The sequence below is a fragment of the Scatophagus argus genome, chromosome 3 (genome assembly GCF_020382885.2).
Source record: "Scatophagus argus isolate fScaArg1 chromosome 3, fScaArg1.pri, whole genome shotgun sequence".
NCBI lineage: Eukaryota > Metazoa > Chordata > Actinopteri > Scatophagidae > Scatophagus > Scatophagus argus.
This window is the reverse complement of record NC_058495.1, coordinates 25,823,363-25,840,626: the sequence shown is the minus strand read 5'-3', so window position 1 is coordinate 25,840,626 and position 17,264 is coordinate 25,823,363. Positions and strand designations below refer to the sequence as shown.

At 44.1% G+C, this 17,264-nt stretch overlaps 1 protein-coding gene across 8 annotated transcripts in view; it reads left to right on the top strand.

Moving 5' to 3' along the window:
- The window catches only part of ptprt (protein tyrosine phosphatase receptor type T), a 287,747-nt gene that overhangs the window by 46,741 nt on the left and 223,742 nt on the right, over positions 1–17,264 (top strand). For all 8 annotated transcript variants that reach the window (XM_046385023.1, XM_046385025.1, XM_046385022.1 and 5 more), the window contains exon 2: positions 15,915–16,040. In XM_046385023.1, the coding sequence (XP_046240979.1) occupies positions 16,019–16,040 (22 nt within the window). In that variant the 5' untranslated portion in view covers positions 15,915–16,018. The remainder of the gene's footprint in view (positions 1–15,914; positions 16,041–17,264) is intronic.

Below are 17,264 nucleotides of genomic sequence, written 5' to 3'. Positions count from 1 at the left end.
CTGTCAGTATGTCAGCATCAGAACAGACCAATTGGTCTGTTGTATTCACGACCTGAAGCGCAGCCAAGAGCAGCTTTTAGCAGTTGGAGCTAATTTAAATCAAGTATTAAGCCTGCTTGAGGTGCGAAGTGAAGGGCCACTTCAACCTACACATTCCTGTTATGAATATTTACAGGGATTAAACTGGATTTTGCTCCAGAGAAAATGATGTAGAGTAGCAGTGCAGTGTGTTTGCAGGGCATGAAGGAGTGCGTGGCCTTCTGTGTATGTGCTGAGTTACTCCGAAAACTTCAAACTATTGACTTTCACTGAGTGTCTTGCTGTGGGTAGATGTTTTGATACTAATTTAAGGCCGACGGCATTAAAAGAAGCCTTTACTACCTCCTCATATGGAAGAACGCTGACATTCATATTTAATCATACTGGGGGCTTAACATACAGTAAATGATGGACTTACAGTAAGCACTTGTGCCATCAGTGTTCCCATTCACTCTTTGGTTAAGCGTTAGACTCACAAAATGGGCCAATTATTTATCTTAATGTTTATCTAAAAACTAAATCGTAAGTCCCATCTCTCCGTGTTGATCTGCAGTGTGATCAAACATCACGACGCAGTATTTGTATTCTGATGTACATCATCAGAATCATCATCATCATCATCATCTTGACTCTGTCCTCATTTGTTAACGCTGGAGTAAGACAGCGTGTGCTGGCAAAACGCAGTAGTGGACAGTAACTTCACTCAAGTACAGTTTTGATGTACTTGAGCGTTTGCATTTTTACCACATGTGAGAAAGACATACTGTACTTTTTACTCCACCATGTGGAGTTTATTTCAAAGCTTTAGTTATGAATGATGATATATTATCATAGTTTGTACTGTGTAACATCATTATAATGAGATCCACTTTTACCATCTGCTTCATCAGCGGTTAGGGTGTCGGACCCGTAACCGGTGGATCGCTGGTTCGATTCCCCGTCCCGGTGTCCATGGCTGAGGTACCCTTGAGCAAGGTACCTAACCCCCACTGCTCCCCGGGCGCTGCACGCGGTCGCCCACTGCCCCGGGTTTGCTGTGTGTGTGTGCACGTCACTTGGGTGGGTTAAATGCAGAGAACAAATTTCGTTGGAGTGAGTTCCCTCCAATGACAAGATATGTCACTTTCCTTTCCTTTTCCTTTCCTTTCATCAACAAGTTATACATGCAGCAATAAATATAATAATTTTATATGTTTATGATTCTGAAGCAGGCCAGTCTCCATAAAAAGTACGTTTACTTACTTTTGGTACATTTATAGTATAGTAGTATTATAGTGTAATATATTTTGATGTAAATACTTTTACTAAAGTAAGATTTTCAATGCAGGACTTTTACTTGCGTCAGAGTATTTCCCCACTGGAGATGAAGGAGCTTAGACCTGGTTTTATAAGGAGTCCAGTATCATGAGCTGACAGCGTAGTCCAAATGACACTGGACTCAGCCCAGGACCCCCATCGCACTTCACGACAGCATTCGACGTCAATCGTTTGCCGCAGAGTCGTCCACTGAAGATCTGTAGCTGCAGGACAGTCCGACAGAGCAAAGGGAGTTTGTGTACTCCAGACACACACACACGTGAGCTGGCAGGTAGAGGGACCAGGTGAGGGATGGCGGAGTGAGCGAGGCAGACCGAGACGCAGCAGCTGCCTCCATGACAGCAATATGAATGTCTCCAAATGTGCTAACCATTTGCTGATGTTAAAATGCCACATGTAGCGCCGTTACTTTCACATTATCGGGTGGGGAGCTACAAGTTGATAAACTGGCTGAGCTCTTTCTTCCCCGTCTCTCTTGTTGCCATCCGCTCTCTCATCAATATGTTCAGCAAATAATTTCAGTAAAACAAAATGAGTTCATTTTGTCCTGAGCTGCTCCGAAATGACGGATGCTTCTCACACATTTTGTCGCTACCTGCTACCTTTTCACTGCTGCTCAGTAGTGATCATTGTGACGCTCATAGCTGTGAAGAGTGTATGCACATCACACACACTCAGCAGTGGTGCTGGCAGTGAAAAAACACACTCCTCTCCTTCAGCTTCTTCATCTCTGGTGAATTCAGCTCGTGATAAATAAGCAGTGCTCGCACTTATTCCCATGTGTGTCTGTGAGTGTCTGTTTGCACAGATGCAGAGGCTTGAAAACACCACACATGGGACCACGTTACACACCGTCGGATTCATTAATCTTAATCAATTAAGCGCACGACTACCTGGTACACCTCAAACCATTTGCTCTTAAAATATTCTGTCATCTAAAGGATACAAAGCATCGTCGTCCCTCTCTTTTCTTTCTTTAAACAGTGCAGCGGGACAAACTGATTGATCAGAGTACGTTTCTGTGTTCGTTTGTCGGTTGTCCCTGCATGTGTCAGAGGAAGTTTGGGTGTAGGCTGAAGGCTTAAAGAATAAATCTATCCAGCTTAGTGTGGATGTGGCCAAACCTCCAGCAAACCTCTGCTTCACTCCACTTTTCCAAAACACTCAAACTGCTGTTGACGACCTTGTCCTGGCCTTCATGTCAAAGTCAAACATGTTTGCTCTAGTTGCCGGTTTTCCTCTCTTCCGTCCTCCTCTCTTGGCCTCTCTGTGTGACATGAAAAACCACTGAATTATAAATACGCTCATTCAGCGGCTGAGCTCACCGCTAATAGATTACTGAAGACATAACAAAGAAACAGAGGGAGGCAAACATATTAAGATGGACATAATACACTAATGGCCTACTTTGATATGAGAGCTGGATGTGCAGGGACACACAAGTAAATGAGAATAAAAGGTACAAAAGTTCATTTCTAACCCGAGAGGAGATGGAAAAGAGAAAATAGGTCAATGGTCATTGATGTTCAGGTGAGGTCAAGTGAGCCCGCGAGAGCAGAAGAAAGAGAGAATGAGAAAGATGAGAGGGGTCATGAGGAACCACCAAACATGTCTACACAATTAACCAATAAAACAGGTCACAAACTCGACACGACGGCTCCACCTGTTCAAAGTCAATTCAAAATTATTTAAATCCACCCTGATGTGCTCTTAAACATCACTGCAAGCCCACATATACTTACAGATACTTAGATAAACAGCAAACTTAGATAAAGCATTGGTTTACATAGCAGAGATTATAGATTATAGATTATAGCCAGTGCAGTCTTCGTTACCTGTTTGAACATCCTTTAAGCGACACTAATCAGCTTTTCGCGTTGTTTCGCTCTCTGCTCCGCTTTGACTCCTCCCACTCCCTCCTCCTCCATAGCAGCAGAGGGTCTCCACTCCCAGCATGATGTTATGGCTACCTGATCTGTGCTTTGACCAATCACAGGACAAGGATTCGTGTTGTTGCACTCCGCAGTGCGCTGATCCCGGCCCAATATTGTTCATGGCAGCAGCGCAAATATGTAAAAAAGTCTGTGTGTAAACAGCCTGGTAGGCGAGAGTCTGCAAACTGTTTCCTCTCGTGCACAAGAAGGACTCACCTCCTCACCCCCATCCCCCACCTCCACCTCTGCTGCCGGGATGCACCACATCTTGGACCAAATAAATGACCAACAGCAACCGCAACAACAAAAAGACAAACGAAAGGGGTGTGCAGCGTGAGCAGAGAAACGATATGAAAGTGGAAGTCGGTGCTTCTCTTCCTCGCAAACGCAACTTAAATTAAGCTGAGGGTTGAAATAAGACACAACAGAGCGAAAGGAGGGTCGGGATTGCTTGAGAGAAGAAAAGGATCGGGTCAGGAGGGATGGAAAGAAAAGAAAACAAAGGGTGAGCGCAGGGGTGAGAGAGTCGAGCAACAAACACAAAGAATGATGAAACAGAGGAGGGAGGGAAGACGTGGGGAGGAGGTGAAGCGGGGAGCGAAAAACAAAAAAAGAGAGGAAGAACGAAAGGAAAAACAACACGAGAGTGTGACAGAGGCAAGAGAGGAAGAGAGAGGGAGAGCTGACAGGAGGGGGAGAAGAGAGGAGGACAGGGGGGAGTTGGTCACCCCCGTAGTTCTGCTAGGAGGAGGTCTGGACCTGCTACCTCCTCTAATGAGCACCGCAGAGAGAGAGAGAGAGTGTGTGTGTGTGTGTGTGTGTGTGTGTGTGTGTGAGTGAGTGAGTGTGTGTGTGTCTGTGTGTGTGCATGTGTGAGTGAGTGTGTGTGTGTGTGTGTGTGTGCATGTGTGAGTGAGTGTGTGTGTGTGTGTGTGTGTGTGTGCGCCTGTGTGCTTGAAGCTTTATCCCTACGGCTGTGTGTTTTCTTGCACATCTCTATGCTTGTGAGGACCTGTTGGAGTGCGAGGCCTTGAGAGTTTGCCTGCCTCACGGTTTCACTGCTCTGTTTCCGCTTTGAGAGCTGAGCTTCAAATTGGGTTTCGGTTAAAGTTGAAGTAAAAGCTCGGCTGACTACCGTACAAGACTGTCAACTTGTCAGAGCAGCTGTGGCGCTCACACCACAGGGAGGATGGTCTGATGACGAGCCGTCCTGCTCACTTCGACTGTGTTTAATGAAGTCTGATGCCCATTGGTGTTGCATCAGAAAAGGTTGATAGAAAAGGTTAATTAAAAAGGTGACACTTAACAGAGGACGGAAACATCTTTTCCTAAAAAGTTCTGATGTAGCAAACATTTAACTTTAAGAGGAAGACGCTGCGTCTGCGGTTGGTGTCTTCCAGTATTCCCAAAGGATTCTTCTTGCCAGATTAATCTCCACATTCCCCCCGTGGACGGCCAAGGCGACTGTTCTGATTCTTCTTCTTCTTCTTTGACGTTTATAAGTGATTGGCAAACAACTGGTTTTGCTGTCAGTTTGTGACTTCTACTTCTTCTATGGTGTATTAGAGCCGCGTGCACAGTGTAGCTGTCTTGACGTCTCTCAGGGTGTTAATGAGAACGTTGAGTTTACTGCTCCTCCTCCCTGATGTTCGCGTGTGTGTCTGCTGTGTGTGGCCTGCTGTGTGTGTGCCGCTCGTCTGCCTTACAGTGCTTTAGAGGGACATGCGGCAAAGCATGCAATGAACCAGCAACTTTTCAGATGCGACTTTAAAGGGTGTGTGTGTGTGTTTGATGAGACAGTGTGTGAAAGTGTGTGTGCGCCTTAAATTTGCCTTCTTTTTTGACAGTTGCTCCAAACAGAAACCCTTTTGATTTAAATTTGACTCAACAATAGAGACTTGACAAACCTGACAAAAATGAAGATGTTAGAATTGTTTTTAGTGATGCTTGGGGAGCAGAGGAGTATGTGTGTGTGTGTGTGTGTGTGCATGTGTGTGTGTGTGTGTGTGTGTGTGAGAGAGAGAGAGAGAGAGAGAGAGCGAAGGAGGTGGAACTGGTTATTAAGGCCGAGCTCTCTGCTCTGACAGCAGTGTAATCCTGAGCAGGATTAGCATGCTAATAGTGACAAGACCTCATCAGGAACTTCACAAAACCTGTGTGTGTGTGTGTGTGTGTGTGTGTGTGTTTGTGTGAGTGACGGAGAGAGACATACATTTGAGTTTTGAGAGGGCTGGCATGTGGGCGACAAAGGAAGAGTGTGTGAGTGTCACTGGATACTGTGTGTGTGTGTGTGTGTGTGTGTGTGTGTGTGTGTGTGTGTGTGTGTGTGTGTGTGTGTGTGTGTGCGTGCGTGTGTGTGTGTGTGTGTGCGTGTCCTCGTGTTTCACATGAGTCATGTTGTGACTCAGACCGTCTGTGACACTTTCAGAAAAGTTTGAAACTTTCTGACAGTCTCAGCAGCTTCAGCACATCTGAGAAAACCACATGGACATGAGTTTTCCACGTTGGTTTAACTTTAGGGATTTCTTTGTTTTTTCATGTTCATGCATCTTTGTGACTGTGAAGAGCAGGATTCTGGTGACTGGTGTCAGAATGAGACCGATGAGGAGGGTCACACCTGCGCTAAGCCCCCGTCATGAGCAGCATCGTGGAGTCACATCAGGTTACAGGCTAAAGCAGGTGTCACAGGTGTGCACTCTACAACCTGTCAGCCACTCAGCGCTTTCATTCTGTTTGTTTAGTTATTTGAAGTTACGCTTCATTTGTGTCACGCAGCCACTCTTTACACTGCAGTGGAAAGTTTAATAGCTAAATTTCAGTTCAAAGAGAGCAATTCTGGGGAGCAAAGCTGGGGGCAGCCGTGGCCTAGAGGTTGGAGAAGCGGCTTGTGATCGGAGGGTCACCGGTTCGATTCCCCCACTGGACGGGCAGGAAAAATTTGGGTGTGGTGGAGTGATTAATGCGAAAAATACTCCCCCCCTCTATCAGCCGGCTGATGTGCCCTTGAGCAAGGCACTTAACCCCCCAATATGCTCCCCGGGCGCCTGATGCTGCCCACTGTTCCTGTGTGTGTTTCACTGCATGTAATTTGCCGGGTGTTGCATGTGTGTGTTCAACTAAGGATGGGTCAAATGCAGAAGACGAATTCAGTGTGTGTATGTAAAAATATATATACTGCCAATAAAGTTGATTCTTCTTCTTCTTCTTCTTCTTCTTCAAAAATTTCATTGAGCAGAACCGTGTGAGGGTGTAAGAACTGCAGTGTACAAGCTCAAATGTTCCTACGAAGGTTTCTTCAGACATTTCTTTGGTTGAAAAGCAGCCAAATCCAACCAATCTGGCTTGATTTTCCACTCACTTGAGGCCCTTTTATTTATTTATTTATTTCAGTTTTCTTGCACATCGTAAAACGACGAGAACAACCTGGTTCTCCTTCTGCTCTTAGCAGGTTTTTACTACACAGAAAACAAAGCCAGCGTGGTTCAGTTTGAGTTCAGCTCCTGGGCCTGTCAGCTGGCCAGGAACAGGTCTCGCTCCACTGTGGGGTCAAACCATGTTCGACCGAGACCAGACTGAGCTGGTTTGGATCAGAGCCGGGCCAGACTGTTCTGGCAGCAGCTGGAGGGAGCTCACAAATCAAATCAGCTGTGTGTGTTTGCTGCAACCAGTCATTTCAAACAGAAGGTGTGTGTGGGTGAAAGTGTGTGCGTGGGTGAAAGTGTGTGCGTGTGTGTCAATCTCCTATGCATTCCAATCGCTCTGCCTCCCCTTTGTAGTTGCTCCGCTGTCCAAACCAATTGATTCAACTGAGTACAGACATAACATACAAGAGTTAGTGTGTGTTTCTGTTCACGAAGCTAGAAAAGGTGTGTGTGTGTGTGTGTGTGTGTGTGTGACAGCCAGTGAAGGCGACGCTGTTTTCCGTGTTCTTTCATGCAGAACTAAAGGTTACAAGTCGGGTCCCCAATCGATTCATGTAGTAGATAATTAAAGTCACAATAGACCCTTCAGGAAAACACTTCCTCCACTTTAATACTCCAACACACACACACACACACACACACACACACACAGAGGAAATGAGAGAATAAGATTTCAGATGACAATCACTCACTCTTTTTCCTCACAGGCATATTGTGACTCCTTCCTTCACTGTGGGACTTCAGCATACAAACATCAGTTTCTCTGCCCTCCAAAAGTCGTTTCTGTCATTTTAAGTCGTTCTTATCACGCTGATGTTTCTTCAAGTGTTCATTTTTCCAGACAGTTTGGTTACATTTAGTTATTTGATGCCATTAAAAGGAGCTGAAACGTTGTGACGGACAGCTGAACGCTGCTCCTGATTGGGTCAACCTGGTGTGTGGGCGGGAACTCAGTACTGCAGCTCCACTGCCCCATCACTACTGCACAGACTCTGGCTCCAAATGATGTCATCAGAACAAGAGGGCAGGGCTCACATCCGGGACGTTTTGGCTTCACTTTGGTACAGTGGGAGGAAGCGGAGACGTGTCGGCCATCTTTACATCACTGAGTGAGACGTGCACGCAGTAATGAAATCTCTGTGAGTATGTTGGACTGTTGAGATCGAGATGTGAGGAAAAATGCTTCTTGGAAAACCTCTCACAAATAACGTGTGGTTTGGGTAAATGTGCGTTGAATACCTGAAGGCGCTGGTATATAACATCAGTCAAAGGTGTTCGCCCCTGAAGAAGCTGCTCGATCAGCTCTGAGTAACTCACAATAAAATCAAACGTACCCTCTGCATTACTAACCGTATCTGCTGGACTTTAACAAGATGTCGCGTCAGGTACGTTTACTCATCCATGGGAAGATGAAAAATACACCAAACAACATCACAGAGGAATGAAATGTGATGTCTGTAAGGTTTTGGCAGGTGTAATCCTTGACACCTGTACGTCAGTGTTTCCCCTCCCCGTTTTGGTTTGAGGTCTTGTTTTGCATTCGCTCGCCTGCTGCTGTCCCTGAAAAGCTTTCACAGCCTGCAGCCATCACAAGCCGGTGGAATGCACGACCTGTTCTCTTTATAAATACATTGGATTTATTGCACATTGGTCTTAGCTTCTGTCATTCATTCGTGACCATTTATCTCTCTTTTCTAAAAGCTGGACTGACTGCTGACCCCAGTGCTGCTCCACACAAACACTTCGGCCCTCTGGCTTCTCCACGTTTTATATCCCTTGAACCTGTTTTATTAAAGAACTCGTGGATGTTTTCTGTATGAATCTGTTTCTGTATTAAACATTCGTCCTCTCGCGCTGTCCTCTCACCTCACACACACACACACACACACACACACACACACACACACACACACACTCCCCAAACACATCTGCCCCAGCTGTGTGTTACGCTAACAAACCTCCATCTGCTTTCTCTTATTATCCAGGCTTATTGGGGTGGCAGTAATGGCTTTACGGCATTTCATATTTAGCCAGTGAGTTTGTGAGCCTCGGGGTGTGTGTGTGTGTGTGTGTGTGTGTGTGTGTGTGTGTGTGAGGGGTACATGGGGGCAGATGGCATATGTTGGCTTAAGGTTTTAAATGACTTAATGGGAATGTTTAAGGAACTTGGCATGTTGGCTGACAGTGGATTTAATATGAGTTAACTAAGACACAAGATGGGAACACACACATCAATGGTACCGCCGCTAGAAAGATTGTAAAAGCATATAATAAAATGAAATAAATTAAATAAAACCATATTTGATGTTGATTCGTGTATTTTCAGCAAAATTACAAAACAATAATACATACTGTATTTAAATAAAATAGCACCGATACTGGAATAATAATAATGACTGAGGAGATCCGATTGCCACATATTTCATTAGATATTTTGTTTTAAACATATAAAAGGAATTAGCATCATTTATTTTATTTAACTTATTAAACAGTTGGGACATACCGAACTCAAGTTCAAAAGAAACTGATAATGGAATATAAAGAACGCTGAAATCTCATATTCCTTAACAGCTTCGTGGATAAATCTGTGACGAGGTAACATCAGCTGATGATATTCTGATGCATTAAACTTAGACTTAGACTTTCTTTATCTGTCATTTGGATTTTCATCGCAAACGAAATTTCGGTACAATGGCTCAAGCACAGCAGGAATTACCGACAATATTCTTTAAAAGAAAAAAAAATTAAAAAATATAATATATACACAATAAATATGCAGTAAAAAGTACTTGAAAAATGAGATATTTTGTATAAAAAGTCAGTCAGGATATATACATATGTAATTATTAGTTTAGTTGAGTTTTCTACTGACGTTGCTAACATGCTAACCAGCCAGCCTCGGCCTTCCTGTCTCGTGATACCACTTTCTACCACAAGAGGCAACAGTGAGTCACTGTAGCATCCAGCCTGGCCCCAGTGGTTTTTGCATCAGGTTTGACTCCCTGCATGCTAGTCAAGAGGTGGGCTTTGACTGATACCCGACGTCCTTCTTGCCCCTCCCGTCCCCACCTGAACCTGGTCTTGCCCTCTGTTTGTAAACTAGCTAAAGGCAGCTACAGTTAGCAGCCGTTAACGGTTACACTGATGGTGTGCTGCTGATGAACCCAACAGGCGTCCACCTCTCATAATGCTTCATGTTGTACCTGGCTGAGGTGAGGCAAACTTTAACTGTCGTTTAAAGCCATTGTTTTTTAATAAAGGTACTTACAGTAAAACGTATGCATCATAAAATGGAAAGCTAATACAGATTAGCCAGTTCAGTGAATGGCCTCTTTCCAGCTCTGAAATAGAATCTGTTCATCTGTGCACACACTTGTCCTCAGCCTGCTCCCGCACACACTTGAACACACACACACACACACTTGAACACACAGTCCTACTCAGGATCAGTAGATGTTATCTAAGTGAGCAGTAAACAGACTCTTTAGAGCTGTTCGCCTCGGGGTGCCTCCCTCTGGTTTGTGACTCCGTGGGTCCTGTCGCACTGTGTTAGCTCTGGCTGACATGAAAGGCTCTAATGGCTGCTAGTGGCGCCCCGAGGGAACGGAAATCTTAACATGAGAAAGACAGGGGATTCTTCTTAAATAAGTGTTATCATCGGAGGATGTGTTTATGTGTGTGTGTGAGCGTGGAAGTGGGTGCACTGAGGGCTTGGAGTTATTTTTGCTGCTCTTGTTTGTGTTCACTTTGCTGTATCTGCGTATACGTGAGTGTTTGTGGATGAAAGCCAGGCTGCTTGCATAATGTCAGCGCGGTTGTGTGTGTTACAGTGATGGAGAGTAAGTCTCATCCATGTCGTCTAACCACATGTCTAAATGGACCAGATGTGAGCTGAAGCAGAAAAATCACTTCTGAATGCATGAATACCCAATGAGCTCTTTACATATGAAACAAATACAGGTTCACAAATAATTTTAATAAGGAATTTTGCATTCCTTTACAGCAGTGGACTGTGAATCACATTGTGATGTGATTGTCATAATATAAACAAGCTCACTGTAGGATTCTAATGTGATATATGGATTGTATGATAAAATATGATCCTGTAGTTTTCATTACTTGAAGCTGATAAATAGTCCTGAATCGTCTGTCTGGGAGGAATTGAAAATAAATGAAGCCATTACTGAAAATCCATCAGTCCAAATGGATATAAAGTGAATGTGGCTGAGAAATCTCAAAAGCTTCTTTGTTTCGTGGGCTCTTACCTTTTGAAATGCGTCCGATTTTGCCGCCACGCACACACACACGCACATGCACACACACAAACCCTTAGCATTCGGAGAAAGGTAATTGCCATCATGCTTATTAGGTTCGATGAGAATGTTTTGGGTTTTTTTCTTTGACAGCAAAACAAATTACATCGCAACTGCGGCGACAACAACGAGGAGGAGTCCTTGTGATTTCTCTGTCTGCTATTAATTTGTCGACAATGGCTGCCGCTGCTTTAATTGAAAAAAGCTTAAGTATGATGAAAAAACTGGGACTATTAGGTGGAGATTTGGAATGAGTCGTTTGAGAAATAAGTTTGAAGCATCACACAGATTGAATCCCTGCAGAGGCTGTTGCTGGAGGAAAAGTGGAAAGACGGTGAACAACCTCTCACGTTGATGAAATGTTTAATTGGCTCTGGACCCTCAACAATCAGATCTCTGCTCCTTGTCTCGCTGCTGAAGTGAATTTGTTTTTGATTTATGATTCTGTCTGGCGAATACAAGGTGAGAAGTTCGCTTCAGCCAATCAGAGCTTTCCAAAGTAAAAACGTCAAAGATTATATTCAAAAATACCTTAAATCTTTGCTACTTATTCAGCACTTTCCGTATACGTGACAAAACACAACATTAACGATTTGGTCAAAGCTAAAACAACACATAAATGTACTTTTGCCTTAATAACAAAATTAACCGTCTAGACGTATCATTTATAGCACTGATGAAGAAGGCTGATGCATCTCCACTTCCTCCCACTGTACAAAAGCTCTGGTGATGTCACTTGGAGCCAGAGTCTGTGCAGTAGTCATCAGGAGGTGGAGCTGCAGTGTCGAGTTCCTGCCCATACACCCGCATGATTAGATAACCAATTAAAAACAAACTGACTGGAAAAATGAACACTTGAGCAAACATCAACATGATAAGAACGACTTGGCGATCTTTGGGAAAAATGTATTTGACTTGTACTTTGAGTTTTTGGTTTGGCCCACCTGCTAACATGGAGGGATTCATGAACTGTACTGCAGCCAGCCACCAGGGGGCGATCAAGATGCTTTGGCTTCACTTTCGAGAAGCTCTTGTGTTGTCCGTCACTTGTTTTGAGCTTTTTTAATTTGCTAACGAGGCCTTTAAAACTACTTGATTGAAGCTGCAGAGTCAAAACAACGCGACATCTGTTTCTAGACGTGGGATGTTAGAACAAATGACTTGTGTGTAATGTGTGTGTGGGCTTTCTAAGTGAACCTTTATGTAAAACATTGATAAGCGAGGCTTTGATACTGATCACATGCGGGTGGTTGTGCTGTTTCTGTGTGTCTGTGAGTGTGCGCACGCTCACCATATCATCAGCATATCAATATTTTATCATATTGGTTACAGGAATGTTAATTAGCAGAGATGAAGGGATTCGGCTTGTTTTGGTGTCACACTGATGCGCACACTCACACATTACACAGCAACATGTGTGTGTGTGCACAAACCCCTGCAGCCGCAACACAAACACTCAGATATACGCTTAAATATGCATCTGTGTACATACATGATGGCAACAGGCTCAGTCTTTTCGTTTCCATCACACACGCACACACACACACACATACACACACACACACGCACACACACACACACACACACACACACACACACACACACACACACACACACACTCACACTCACACACACACGCACACTCGAACCTGCGTTCTATCAGACCGGAGCAGAAGTGTAGATTGTTATGTTTTCATTATGCAGATTTTCTGACACAGAACAACGTAATTATGTTTGTGTGTTTGTGTCAATGAGACACGGGGAAGGGAGGTGTTGTACTGGTTTTCAGAACTGGATCAGGAGCACTGACGCACACACACACACACACACACACACACACACAGTCTTGTTTCCATCACTTCTGGGGACATTACACAGACTTACATTCATTTCCTGGAGGTTTAACCACCACTTAACCATAGCAGTAAACATTACTTACCTTAACCTAACTCTAACCTCAACCTAATCTTACAGCAACTTTTCACCCTAATATTTATTTACATCACAGGGTTTTGCATATTGTCCCCATAAGTAAGGCGGGTCCCCACATTGTGACTGTGTACACAGACTTTTGTCCCCACAACTGCAGGAATATGTGAGGCTTCATTTTTTTCTCCCTCTCATCCCCTGGCAGAGGTCTTAAAAGTGCAGATCCAATACTGAATATTGATGGCAGCCCCCACCACCCCTGCACACTCACACACACACACACACACACTCCTCCACCCCTTCTCGTGTTTATAACTCTGTTCAAATGAGATCACTTTGATTTCTTTTCATTTCTAATGAGATCACTGAACATCGAGGGGGGGCTGATAAAGGCTAATTATCTCACTATTGATTAATTTATAACAACTGTTTTCATATCTGCAAGAAAAATAGTGTTTTTTCCCCTCGTTTTCACCCACTGCTGGAGGTTGTTTTTCAAACAGAATACAGAAAAGACAAAATTCTGTTTCCCAGTTGATGTAAGTCTTGCTTGAAGAGGTATAATCATACATGTGCCTCTTCATACCACACCAATCACATACATTTCCTGCATTTTGCGTGTGAGGGTAAATACGTTTTAATGCCGTGGGGGATGTCTGGTCAGGGAACATGCAGTTATAGAAGGCAGCTTCCAAAGGTTTCAAACTGTGTTTTATTTACAGTGTTACATCACATGCAACCAAAGAGAAAATGCAGGAAAAAGCAGAATAATTCAGCCAAATTCATTGAACTTTCAGTAACCAAATTATGTATATGTGGCTGAGGCACCAACACTTGCACAGATGTGAAGAAAACCATTTCTGTGTTTCATCTCAGATACACTACATAGACAAAAGTACTGGGCCACCTGACCATCACACCAACAGGGACTTTAATGACGTCTCATTGTAAACACACAGACAGCTTTGCAGCTCTAACAGCTTCCACTCTTCTGTGAAGGCTTTCCACAACATGTTGGAGTGTTTCTGTGGGAATTTGTGCCCATTCATGCAGTAGAGCATTTGTGAGGTCACACACTGATGTTGGACCAAAAGGCCTGGCTCACAATCTCCGTTCCAGTTCATCCCAAAGGTGTTGGATGGGGTTGAGGTCAGGGCTCTGTGTGGGCCAGTCAAGTTCTTCCACACCAAACTCATCCAACTATGTCTTTATGGAGCTTTGCTTTGTGCACTGGGGCACAGTCATGCTGGAATAGAAAAGGGCCTTCAACAAACTGTTGCCACAAAGTTGGAAGCATAGCATTGTCCAAAATGTCTTGGTATGCTGAAGCATTAAGATTTCCCTTCACTGGAAGTCAGTGAAGGGAAAGAGACCCAGCAAGATGTGTGTCTGCATACTTTTGTCTATATAGTGTATGAGGATTGCCCCATGACTAAACATATTTCACTGATGAAACCTTTATACAACCCCGATGCCAAAAAAAGTTGAACTGTCCCTTTAAGTCTCCTTGATTTTAACACTGATCATAGTTGTCTTCATTTACACTTTCTCAGCGAGTTTCTGGTATGATTCTAACGTGCTTTGTAGTCATGCTGTAACATTTCACTGAGTCTTCAGGTTTTAGTTTTATGGAGACCCGCGAGCACGTTGCTGTGAAATTCAGAAAATCTTTTGTTTTGATGAGGTCCAAAGTGACAAATGTGCACTGAGGAGATGACAGCAACAAAGAGCAGGAAAAAAAAGTGAGCATTAAGTGATTTCATGAATAAAGCAACGACATTCCCCCATTTCAAACACTTCAAAACAAATTAAAATGGTTGTGTGTCAAAGCATATGTCTAATTAGGGAAGTGCGCTTATGTGTGTGTGGATGTGTGTGTGTGTGTGCAGTCCTCCGGGCTAGCTGAGAAGACTAATGTGGTGGAAAATGTGTCTCAGCCGGGCCATGAAATAACGATGAGACTCTGTGACTTAATCATGTTGACACGAGGAGCTTCCTCTTCCTCTTCCTCGTCTGCCGCTCTCTCTCTCTCTGTTTCTCTGCCTTTCCTTCTCCCGCTCTGCCGCTCTCTCTTCTGATAAACTGTGACAGTGTCTGTCTTGCACTGACTCGTTCAATTCATGCTGATAACCCAATTAGTATAATGTTGTTAACAACACCAAAACAATAACAAACAAACAACAACAAAAAAAAAGCCAAACCTTTTTCGAGTTGATTAAAGGTGCCGTTTAAGGTCTTCTGCAGGGGAGTGGAATTTAATCACACGGCAAACAACAGGTTGTAAAGATTTTTATGGGGATTTTTTTGCGTTCTGTCATGCAGTAGTTTTCATTGATGCTGGTTGGAGTTGGTCTTTTTCAGGATGTCAAATTTCTGTCTCGTGGCTCAGTGTCCCACACACGTGTAGCTGATTTAAGGTATTTGGAAGAGGAAGCGTGGTTGACTGTCTTTTTAGTTAAAACAGAGTGACAAACTTTATATTTATGTTTATGTTCTGGAAATACTCTTATTTCTATTTTTATTATTACTCATTGGCGTTTAGACTTCTAATCTTGATTGGAGCACCTGTAAGAACCCAGTTTCCCTGGTTCTGGTTCTGGTTCTGGTTCTGCCTGCTCTAACTCTTTTGCTTTAGTGTTTCTTGAGGTCTCTTTGCTGCCCCCAGTGGTCCATACGCTGGTCATTTCAAACAGAACTCTGGGACCTGGATTATTCAGACCTGCTGACACCATCGTGACTTAAATATTTAGAAACTCTTCAGAAAAGGACACAAAACATTTTGCACTGGTGTTGTTATGCATATATGATCCTTTTTCTCATTTCTGCCTGTCCTTCCTGTTTTCTGAAAGCTGCTGGACAAAAGATATAAGTCTACTTTGTTATTTCACCTTACTGTGTTTGCTTAGTGAAAACTGAGTTGTGATCTATAAATGTGTGCATCCTCTCCTCTGTCTGTTCAGGTGGCTGTACTTTCGAGGAGTCGTATAGCAGCTGTGGGTACAGCGTTTCTCTAGGAACCAATGGATTTACCTGGGAACAAGTCAACTCCTGGGAGAAACCCACCATGGACCCTGCTCTGCCTACTGGTAGGATGATACAAACATCCCGCTGTGTCTCGGTTCTGTTCTCGCTGTGTTGTATAGATCACATAATTCAGCAAACTTCAGAGGATGAAATCAATTAGCATGTGGCGTCTGACAGTTCAGATAATTTGACCTCTGATCGAGTCACTGCCCCTGTGTCTCATTGGGATTTATTTTTTGGATTTGATTTGGAATATCAAATAGCAGGGGCAGCACGGTGGTGCAGTGGTTAGCACTGTCGCCTCATAGCAAGAGGGTTCCAGGTTCGAATCCCGGTCTGGACCCTTCTTGGCATGTTCTCCCTGTGCCTGCGTGGGTTTTCTCCGGGTTCTCCGGCTTCCTCCCACAATACCAAAAACATGCACATTAGGTTAATTGGCTGCTCTACATTGCCCCCTAGGTGTGAGTGTGAGAGTGTGTGGTTGTATGTGTTTGTGTGTCGGCCCTGCGATTGACTGGCGACCAGTCCAGGGTGAACCCCGCCTCTCGCCTGTAGTCAGCCGTGATAGGCTCCAGCTCCCCCGCGACCCTGACGGAGAAGCGGAAATGTGCAAATGTTGGGGGTGTGTGTGAAAATATGTACACCTGTTGGGGTTTGGATTGATGTTGCATGTGTCGTGGTACAGAATCGTGAGAGATTCACTGAGCATCTCGACTTGAATGGGCTGACAAATCTCTGGTTCTTGAGTAATTGTAATATCTGATCCCGTCTCTAGACTCTGATTGCTTTAAACGTTACTGTTGTGATGCACAAGCCTTTAAAAAGGGACTTGCTGATATTTTTTTCACAGTTTATGCTATATAAAAAACTTTCAGAGTTTTAGCCACCTGCTCAGGCGATCATTTTCATCAGCGTTTGCTGTGGGCCACAACAGTCTCGTGTTTGGGCTCTTGAAGCTGCACACATTATTTTGTGCTCAAAGCTTTCCGTCTTCTCTTTAACATATTAACTTCTCTGTCTGGTTGTATCTCCGTCTTTCTCCGTCCATCTGAGTTGGCAGGCTGATAGAACTGTGTCGACAGATCGTGACGTGACCCCAGCTGGGCCTCCGCCCGTCAAATGGCGTTCAGACGGCGTTCTCTCTCCCTCACTCTCTCACACATGCTTGTCCTCCATTCTGTCTCCCTGTCACACTTTCTGTCTCTTCCACCCACCTCAAGTCACCTTCTGCTCTCTGGCAACTCACTTGCTTGACTGACAGGAGAATTTCAAAGCAGCGTTCAAAT